Source organism: Crotalus tigris, unplaced genomic scaffold (genome assembly GCF_016545835.1).
Source record: "Crotalus tigris isolate CLP2741 ecotype Arizona unplaced genomic scaffold, ASM1654583v1 scf7180000024167.7108832, whole genome shotgun sequence".
Lineage (NCBI taxonomy): Eukaryota > Metazoa > Chordata > Lepidosauria > Squamata > Viperidae > Crotalus > Crotalus tigris.
In genome coordinates, this window is record NW_024100417.1 from 370,647 (window position 1) to 381,582 (window position 10,936).

The 10,936-nt window shown below is 36.7% G+C and overlaps 1 protein-coding gene across 1 annotated transcript; it reads left to right on the forward strand.

Moving 5' to 3' along the window:
- The first annotated feature begins 87 nt into the window (after positions 1-87).
- APOBEC2 (apolipoprotein B mRNA editing enzyme catalytic subunit 2) lies at positions 88-10,256 on the forward strand. Its single transcript, XM_039323125.1, has 3 exons — positions 88-337; positions 8,114-8,652; positions 10,103-10,256. Exons 1-2 carry the CDS (start codon positions 201-203, stop codon positions 8,649-8,651), a joined length of 675 nt encoding a protein of 224 aa, XP_039179059.1. The 5' UTR covers positions 88-200; the 3' UTR covers position 8,652; positions 10,103-10,256.
- The last annotated feature ends 680 nt before the right edge of the window (positions 10,257-10,936 follow it).

Here is a 10,936-nt window from a genome sequence, read left to right on the forward strand (position 1 = left end):
AGGTGATATCTGAGAGTGCTGGGGGGGGGGGGTCATCCTAGCCTATTCCCATCTCTGCTACTGTTCCCATTCCATATATAGCTCCTGAGAACTGCCAGACAACTCTCTGTCTCCCTCCCTGCTCCATTTCTGCTTCTGAAGCCTGTGCCCAGTTTTTGGCCATCGCTGTGGTCTTTGGGTACCCGCTAGAGTACAACAGGATGGCCGAGAAGCAGGAACAACCTCCAGAGGCCCAGAATGGTGAAAAAGCTGAAACGGCTGAAAATGCAGAGGAATCTGCAGAGGCAGAAAAGCCAAAGGAACTGGAGGAATTGCCACCCTTTGAAATTGTCACAGGGTAAGAGCCCTACTTCATTGCCAAGTTGACAGGAGCAACTCCTTCCTTAGGAATCTGTGTAAGCTAACCAGGATCATGTCTGCAGATTTCTTTAAAAAGAAATGCCAGTCTCCACATGTGAGGATTTTGCTGTTAATAATGAAAGGAGATTGTATCTTGAGACCTGCAATAAAATGGGGAGAGACTTAAATTATATCCAGCCAGGCTGAGCTGAGATATATCTGGAGCAAAGCCACTTATTTTAGCATGATCATGTGTGGCACTGAAATGATTATTCTCCCTTTGCAAATGAAAAAAAGAAAATAAATCTTATCTATGACTTGGCTGTACAATATTGCTTTGCAAAGCTCATAAGACTGCTTAAAAGCATGCATTTTTTCCACATCAAAAATTCTGTTAAAAAGCAATGATAGGTAAAGGGAAAGGTTAGAACTGGAGAAACTTAAGGCTAAATTCATATCCTGGAAAAAATAAGAACTGCTAGTTTATTTGGAGGTATTTAAAATCAGATAATCAGAAAAACCTAATTGCAGCAGTGAGTGGTAAATTCATTAGATAACTCTGAAAGGATTAAGATAAGAGAACTACTTTTAAAACAAACAAACCTAGCCTGATCATTCTGTATCAGGAATTATTTATTGTAATCACTTATAGAGGGAAAAAATGAGAAAATAAAATTTGCTAAGCATTTGTAATATTTAAATATAATTATATTTAATCATTAAATATAATTGAATTAAAATTATAATTGAATTAAATATTGTTATGATCTCAGAATCAAACATGTAGCATTATCTTCATGGTTTTTACAACTCACTACTGTAACTATATTTCCTGGAGAAACTCAATCTGTGTAGTTGCTAAGACTCAAAACTGACTTGATGGCACACATTTAATCAAAAATCAACTAACTGGTTTATCAGACCTTTTATCAACTAAGTACCACTCATATTTGTTGGATTTCAAATCCTATAATCTTCTAAATGGCACCTTGGAACCTCAGCTGGGGCAGTTTAGCTTTCATTTTGTACATTAAAAAAAACAGAATTACCATAAACATCAGTGAAGGATCTAGCTATAGTAGTATATTTTCAAGTCATTGTCAGTTGGAACTATTGTCTTTATTTGCCATTTGTTTTTTAGTAATACGTGACCTATGAAAAATAAGTGTTAATAAGTGAAGCTTGCAGTGAAATCCTGAAACTACAGTATAATTTGCTATTATCCAAATCTATAGACAAATCTCTAGATAAAAGCTCTCTAAGGTTCAGTTCTTATGATAGACATTATTTTTTCTAGCCTAACCCATTAAGCCATGCCAGGGTGGAGCAATGGCTAAATTTTATTCATTCCTTTGTCTAGTGGCAAAAATAGTAACAAGGCAATTTGGGTCAATTTGTAAATGTCAGTGTTGCTGCAAAGAGTATTGTATTATTTGAAACTACTGTAAGAATGTAAGCAAGTGCACCATCTTTTAGGCAATAAATCCCATTGAACTCCCTAGTAAGATTATGAACTAGAGCAGGAGTGTCCAATCTTGGCAACTTTAAGATTTATGCATTTCATCTCCCAGAAGTCCCCAGCCAGCCATAGTTGAAGTTCACAAGTCTCAAAGTTACCAATGTTGGACACCCTTGCACTAGAGTCCTCATAAAATAATCCCAGTTCATGAGTCATAATGAACTTGCTCATTATGAGGTAATGGTGTTTTGGCAGCATACAAGATCAACAAGACTACGACTGCTATACAATCCTCACAGCTCCCTCTTCTAACACTTTGGAGGTATTTTGTCCTACAGGAACTGCTGCCTAAGTAATAGTTTCCAATGCAAAGAAATTGTATTGAAAGACCAAGGCTATGTGTGTCCTCCCCCCTCAGTAGGCAATGGCACCCAGGGACTGTCAAAAGTTGTTAAACTGTAATTTTAATCATAACAAAAGTTATCAAATTTGTGACTGGAGGATACTCATATTAATATTTATTAAAAGATATAGTATTACTTAAATATGTAATTTTAAGCTTACCTATGAGTGGAATAAATCATATTTAATCTTTGGTTTAACCTCAATAAGTCTGTTTGGTGTGTTATTCCCCAGCATGTCATTCAAGTCCAAGTGCGCTCCTTCACCTGAAAGCAGATGTGACTTAAATTTAAGGGTACCCTATGAAGGATCATTTATTTATTTACTCCTTTCTCCTCCTATTTTCCTCACAATAACAAGCCTGCGAGGTGAATTGGACTGAGAGAGAGTGACAGGCCCAAAATTAAATAGGATCATGGAAGGCAAAGTCTTTAATTCTATTTATACTGCTAGAAAAGCAAATTAGAAAATATGTATCCTGGGGAACTAGGAAAGTGTAATGTTTTAATGTGTTGATATTTATATTTCATGTTATCTCCCAGGAGCCAAAGGTCATACACATGGTGTGGTCTCACCATCAGCCTCATGTCATTGAAACAATGTCATCATGGATTAGATTAAAATGATTATGTATTGGAATTTTAGCCTTGACCTAAAATTTTCAGTTAAGGACTCTGTATCAAATTACTTAAAATTAATAGATTGAGTCTTATTTAAAATAAAAGGAACATTAGTTGCCTACTGTTGTGATGTTGATAAATTTCTTTTCATCTGCAATAAGATGCCAGTTTTCTTCATCAGGTTTAATTTAAATATGTTTTATTCATAAAACAGTATTATTCTAAGATTTATATCACCCCCTGTGGCCACAAAATTAAGTTATGGTTTCAATTATTTACATATTAGTCTGATGAAAAAAGACATTTAGCTAATGAGGAATTAAAAACCTTAAGAATAACAACAGTTCTGCCTAAATATCCCTGGCAGTTGAAACATTTCAGCTACAATCACTAGATTACAAGTTTGCTTTTTTGCCAAAGTATCTTTGAGCCCCACCCCAAATGGATGTAACTGTGGAACTGTCCTATGGCCTGACCAGTTTTTAGAATTAAGATTATTCCTTGCCCCATTTTTCAGTGTGATAATTATTTTATAGATAGCCATGTAAATTTCTTGAGATATATGGAGCATTCATTTACACTACGTTGTTCTGCAGCCAAAATTAAGCAGTTAGAACCAATTCATGAAAATGTTATCTCCCTGTCAGGTAAATATGATGTTACCCTCAACCTGTCCCCATCGCATCACCAATGCAAGCAAGCACCTGCTATCTATTCTTACACTACATCAAAAAATAGTGTTTCCTATCTTCTGGTGCATAAATAGTGTATTGTCTACCTGGTACACTTTGGCAATTCGTAGGAAAATGCTTTTAGTCAGTTATTGTATTGTATTGTAGGGAAACACTCCCTTTCTTCTCGTCACTGTCCTCCACAACCTTTTCATCCTGAGCTGCTGTTCCAATGAAAAGCTGTGTTGTCGTTACAGATAATCCTCAACTTATGAACATTCATTTAATAACTGTTCAAAGTTATGACAGAGCTGAAAAAAGTCACTTACAACTGGTCCTCATACCTATGACTGTCACATGATCAAAATTTAAGTATTTGGCAACTGGCATGTATTTACGATGGTTGCAGTGTCCCAGGGTCATGTGATCGCCATTTACAACTTTCCCAGGAGTCGTCTACAATGGGAAAAGCAGGATTCATTTATCAACTGCAGCAAAAACGTTCATAAAATTGGATGCAAGTCACTTAACTATATTACTTAGCAACAGATGTTCCAGGACTAATGTTGCTCGTAAGTTGAGAATTATCTCTATTGTGATTATTTTAAGAAGTTCATTGATGGAATGGTAAAAGGGTGAATTTTTATTCATTTATTTTTAACCAGGTGAAGCTAACAAGCGTTCTAGCAGTTTGCCCTTCTAGCCCAAATGATATGCGTTTTGGTTTCTTTACCAGTCCACAATAGTTCCAAAGATTTAAACTAAAAAGAAAGTAATTGGTACTTGATTTCCAGCATGAATGGGAGGGGTAAAGAAGCAGGGAAATCCACCAATTAGGGATGATGGAAATTGCTACCCAGACATAATTCTGGTCAGCATAGTTGCCAAAACCTGAAATCCATAATGCTTTTTAAAGCCAGCTTTCTTTACAACCAGTTTTAAGATATAAGCAACTTAGCAGAAATACCATTCTATCACTGGTCTCAGGGTAGAGGGCTGTCCTCAGGCAGAAGAATATTAAAAATATAACTTTTCATAAAAGAACTAATCTACAATTAAGAGGTTCAAAATTCTTTAATACAGATTAATACAGGCCAATCCATTCACTAGTACAAAAATGCTAATATCACACCTAATAACTCCCTTGTGCACAGCCACCATCACTTTTTGGGCTTCTATATTTTATTTTAATGTGGAAATGAAATTAACATTGTATTGTAGTTCAGAAAATCTTGTGAGATAATCTTTTTTTTAATCTTAAAGATATCACAAGATTTTCTGTTTGGTCTGTCAGTAATAGAGTAACATTTTTTTAAAAAAATTTTAATTAGCCAAACACAAAATCTATCTTTTATTTTTTTTAAAAAAAAAAATCAGATTTATAGAGTGGAAGACTCAATTATTTGCAGGACACACCCTTCATATAATCATATTGAAATGATTGAAAACATTCCTCTAATAATATATGGATATACAGGTAGTTCTTGACTTATGACCACAATTGAGCCCAAAATTTCTGTTACTGAGATATTTGTTAAGTGAATTTTGCCCAATTTTATGATCTTTCTTGCCACAGTTGTTAACTGAATTACCACAGTTAATTTAGTAACACAGTTGTTAAGTGAATCTGACTTCCCCATTGACTTTGTCAGAAAGTCACAAAAAGTGACATGATTCCTGTACAATGCAACAGTCATAAATGTGAGTCATTTCGCAAGCATCTGGATTTTGATCACATGACCAATGGGATGCTGCAACAGTCATAAGTGTGAAAAAGGGTCACAAATTATTTTTTTCAGTGCTGTTGTAACTTTGAACGATCACTAAATGAACTTTTGTAAATTGAGGACTATCTGTAATTCCTAGGGTCAACAAAAAAAATGAAAAAACTACTTCAGTACTCATCAATAATGAGCATTCTGCCAAAAAATGGGTAGTATAACAGTTTGGTAGTTGGAGCTGAGAGGGAAAACAATAACAGGCATAAACAATTTTTCAAAACAAAGAGCTTAAGGCTTTCTAACTTTAACTTTTTAACAGCATATATAAACTGTACACTAGTATTATACAGAAAGAAGAGTCTAATTTAAAATCTGTGTATCTCATACTTCGCAGCAGTATAGATCAATTGTCTAACAAATCAGGATAATTGAAGAGGTGCTGACAGCTGAATTTCCTGGCAATTATCATTATAAGGGACACATGAATGCATCCAAAGTCTGTGAATACATACGTTATGAAGATTGTTTTGCTTTCTTTAATTGGACTAGACTAGAGTAGAAGGGAAGGGGGCAAGGGAGATTCTCTGCAATGAAAAGGCAAAAAAAAAAAAAAAACCTTATCCATTGCTATTGCTTCAGACCTGCAGAAAAAGACTTGTAAATGTTTTGGAGGTACAATCATATTGTTTCTATCTATACCAGGGGTGTCACACTCACAACGTCATGTGACGTGTCGTGATATATTACAACTTTTTTTGCCATTGCCGTCAATGGGGTAGGCGCGATTTTGCTATGATACATCCGGCCCGCGGGCCGGCAGTTTGATACCCCTGATCTATACCATCATCTTACATTGCAACATCTAGGCTACTTAGTATTGTTAACGTTATTGCTGGGGTCACTGGGAGAAAAAACAGAACAGGAAAATTAAGCGTTTTTCCTTTCCTATTAATTTACCATTGAAAATATTCTGTAATATTCTCACACATCCATATCTCACTGAACACGCACTTGGGAATCTTTAAAACAGACATGTCAAACACAAAGCCCGGGGGGCGGATGCGGCCCAAGAAGTGGTTTCATGTGGCTCGCAAAGCCATCCTGAAAAACAGTAAGGGAATGGCCCCCGCTGCCTCGGCCCTGGCCCAGGCTGGCCGGGAGCCAATGTACAATTTTGTGGTGACCATCTATGCTGAAACGCATTCAGTCTTAGCTCCACATGGCCATCTGGAAACAACGAGGAACCAGCCCCTGCCGCGTCGCCCCCGCCCCCTGGGTGCATACTGGGGAGGTGACACCTCCCCAGCTGCGTTTCTTGCCTGTTCTTCTCCTCCCTCATCTCAAATATTTTTCCACCACTCTGTACTTAAGAAGGAAGGAAAGAAGGAGAGGGAGGGTCTGAGGGAAGTCCTACCTTAGTCCTGCCCTGCTGCCCTTTCACCATCCCCTTGCCCCCTCATCCTGGCCTATCCTGGGGGTCTCCCATCCTATTGCTAAGGAAGCTTTGGATACAAAGCCGGGTCTCCTCCCATGGAGAGGGAATGGGCCTCTTTCTGACTTTGCCCTTGTACCCATCATGAGCAACCTGGCTAAGGAGAGCAAACACAGCAGCAGCAGCCTTGAGGAGGAGGTAATTGCAGCTGGGCGCCCCCTTGGGGAAGTGGGGCTGGGCTTGGTGCTGTGAGTGCTCGAGGGCCAGGCTGGGCATTTGACCTCTGCTGCCCAGGGCTCCGGGCAGCCCACACCACCGAGCCCCCCCGCATGGCCTGAGAGGAACAGTGAGGCTCCTCCAGTGGACCATGCCTTGGTACTTGCTCTGGTCCCACCCCCTTCTGCCAGAGACCCTCAGATCTGTCCCACTCCTGCCCAGGCCACCACAGGCACCTTTGACGCGGCTGATGTAGACCTGGCCATGCCCACCCAGTAGGCCATGCCCACCCAGTAGGCTGCACCCACCCTGGCCACACCCATCCGGTTCCCTGAGGGCAACCATAATGCTGATGCGTCCCTCAGTGAAATTGAATTTGACACCCCTGCTTTAAAAGAACAATAAAGAAAGGAAGACATTAGATGATTTAAATTTATTTTCCACAAGGTTTCTGGTGTACAAGTTATTTAAAGTACAAAAGAAAAATACTAAATGTTTTTAAAGGTTTATTTTCAAGGACTCAAGAATTATTTCACTCATTTTCAGTAAAATAAAAACTATTTGTGCTTTATTGATTTTATTTTTTTATATTAAATAATATTGATTGTGTAATGTATATGAGGTAAAACTAATGTATTCTGAGGGCAAAACTGATAGAAAAGAAAATGTTGGTAACGCAGTTACAAATGGCTTTAGATAACAAAAATATAGAATAATTATATACTTCTCTAATAGACTGCATCACCACTAGAAAATAAGAAAATGAAAATATAAATTGTGCTTTTAATTGGATATTTCTCCAATAGATTACAAAAGCAGTATATAGCACACAGCCTACCCCTTGCACAACTTTCCAGTTTAAATCCCAATAAATTAAACTACTGAATTGAAATTCTGTAATGTTTATCCAGGTGAGAAATGTTGCCTATTACATTTAGACAGCATGGAAAAAATTGCTCTGAAAACAATAACAAAAAGCTGGTGATAATTGTAATATTGTGTGATTCATCTCTGTTTACTTTTTCCCAATTCAAAGCAAACTCCTAGCAATTCCTGTTCCATACCTCCTTATTGATGAGGTTGCTTCTGCATAAACTGTTAAGTAGGAAATAGCTATTGTGAGGTTGCTTACCTCTAGTATACTTTGGGGAACAATAGAGTTGTCATAAAATTATCTTAACGAAATCAAAACCATACAGGTGGTTACATTATAAACTCTGTATGCACACTGATACTTTCACTCTTCTCTCCAGAGAACGGCTTCCAGCCTGCTTTTTCAATTTCCAGTTCAAGAATGTCGAATACAGTTCAGGAAGAAACAAGACCTTCTTGTGCTACATCATAGAGATTCAGGGCAAGGAGTCCAAAATCGTACGGGGCTACCTGGAAGATGAACATGCAGCAGCCCATGCAGAAGACGCCTTCTTCAACACTATCTTGCCCAAGTGTGAGTCTGGCTTGCGCTACAATGTCACCTGGTACGCCAGTTGTAGCCCCTGTGTAGGATGTGCTGATCGGATAACTAAAGCACTTCAGAAGAACAAGAATCTACATCTCTCCATTTTAGTAGGTCGTCTATTCATGTGGGAGGAACCTGACATACAAGCTGCCTTGAAGAAAATGAAAACAGCTGGTTGTAAATTGAGGATCATGAAACCTCAAGATTTTGAGTATGTCTGGCAAAACTTTGTAGAGCAGGAGGAAGAAGAAGCAAAGGCATTCACACCCTGGGAAGACATTCAAGAGAACTTCCAATTTTATGAAGAAAAGCTTGCTGAACTTTTGCACTGAGGTTAGTGTTAAATGTGATTTTGAAATCTCCCTGTTTAGGATAGTTTTTCAGACCATCATAAGAAACAAAGTTTATTTTGGTTTTTAATGTGACAACTTTGGCCAGATTAGAACACACATCTCTGCATTTCAGAAGCTGAAAAGGCACAAAAGTAAAGAAGAAATTGACAGCAATTTCCACAGTTGCTTTCAGCTCCTACAGTATTCCTTCTGACAGGATTATGCACAAAAATTCCATAGCTCAAATTAGCCTCTAGGTTAGAATTCTAATCTGCATACTGTATGTTTCACTAATCTCTAGCTATGTATTATAATTCCCCAATCTTTAACTCAGATTTCTACACAACTGCAATTTTTCTTTCCTGGCTTTCAGTCAACCATGGAAGAGAGGTGATCCTACTTCTCTGATGAAAGACAGGCAAAATCGAGTTATCCCTTTTTTAAAAGAAAACCCCATCTCTTTATTGCCTTTTTACGAGACTATTTCTGCTCCAACCTGGACTCACAGATCAGCTTGTTTTTCCATAGTGCTTTCAGAGTCTGGATCCCATGGAATCCATTCCTTCTTCACTCACACTTCCATATGGCAATGACTCCATGTATCTACATTAGGTCAGTTACAAACACTGGTAGGTGGAAATAGCAAATAAATATAAGAATCAGTCTTACAAAAAGCCAAACATATTATCTATCTATTGTAATTCAGTATTTTTCAAACTTGGCACTCTTAAAATGTGTGGACTTCAACTCACAGAACTCCACAGTATGCTCGCTGTGGAATTTTGGGAGTAAAAGTCCACCCATCATAAAGTTGCCAATTTTGAAAAATACTTATCTAATTCAAAAGTAACAGCTACTAAAGTTTCAGGAGAGTGATACTTTTGTGGAATTGAAACACAGTATTTCTGAATGCAAAGGAATGCTCTAACATTAAACTAGGACTCTCTCCCTAATCCATCTGCTACTGTTTAAACAGAAATATATTATAGTGATGCATTTTTCAAGTGCTGTTGCATTTTCTGCAATACAAATTCCATACTACAAATCTCATATTTGAATGAGAATATAAAAAAGCTCAGAAATAATCTTTTAGAGTATTTTAATCAACTAAAACAAATACATAATTACAATAAAATTCAACTGGAATCTTAAGGTATAACATTAAAATTATTTTTGTTTGTTTAGGAAATTTATCTGCCACCTATCTCATATTCTACATGGCAAAAATCTCATATCAATCTCTATAAAATTATCAAGAAAGATTTGAAGAAGCTATTAATAAAGTGTCTCTGACTACATAAAGGGTGTCAAATAGATTTTATGAATTTAGACAAGCGAAGAAATCAAACCCCCTGCAAAATAAGGAACATTTGTATTAGTTCTCCTATTTTGCAAGAAATAAAACATATTGCTGACAAAATCATTTTGTGCCTCTTTTTCTGTCTCTCCAGGAAAAAAAATGTGCCAAACCAATGGAGCAACAAGCATGATATACTGATATTTGGGACTCTCAACTCAGTTTTCCAGAGCTGCTTTGAAACAGGAAACACCAGATGTCTCCAGCTGACCCACTGCTAAAAATAAAAATAAATTTATTATAATGCATGTAGGGATTTGATTTTTTTAAATAGATAAACCTGCAGTGCTATTGTTCACACAGAAGAAAAAAACATTATGAATGACAGAATCAAAGCAAAATTCTATCACTTTTAAGTTTAGAAAAGTCCCATCCCAAGAAACTTCAAACATTAAATTTAATAATTGTGTATTTTTAATAATTTTTAAAACGAATTAATATGCAGCGAATAGTGAGAGAAATCAAAGGGAAATGTAATAGGGAGAGAAATTACTAATTATTTTATTGACAGCGACCATTCACAAAGCATTGGTTGAGGGAGGTAGAAATATTTTTGCACTTGTGAACTGATTAACACATATTTTTTTAAAAAAATGGTTTCTGTTAATCAATGAGAAATATTTTCCTGCTGACTCAGCTGCTTATAATTTATTTAAAGCAAATTATAATTTTTTTAAAAAAATTAAACAAATGAAAAGCAAGAATACAATCTCACTAAACACATCTAATTTTCAGTAAGTTGTCCCCAATTACACTTCTAATTTGAAAAGATCTCTTTCAGATTTAAAATATGATTTTTATTCCATTATCCATTTTTATTAAAAATTTGGCCTAGAGATGAGTCAAAAATGCCCTCATATTCACACTTATTTTATCTAGCACTCATTTGCTATTTTAGCAATATGTACTCTGTCAAAGAAACCACCTA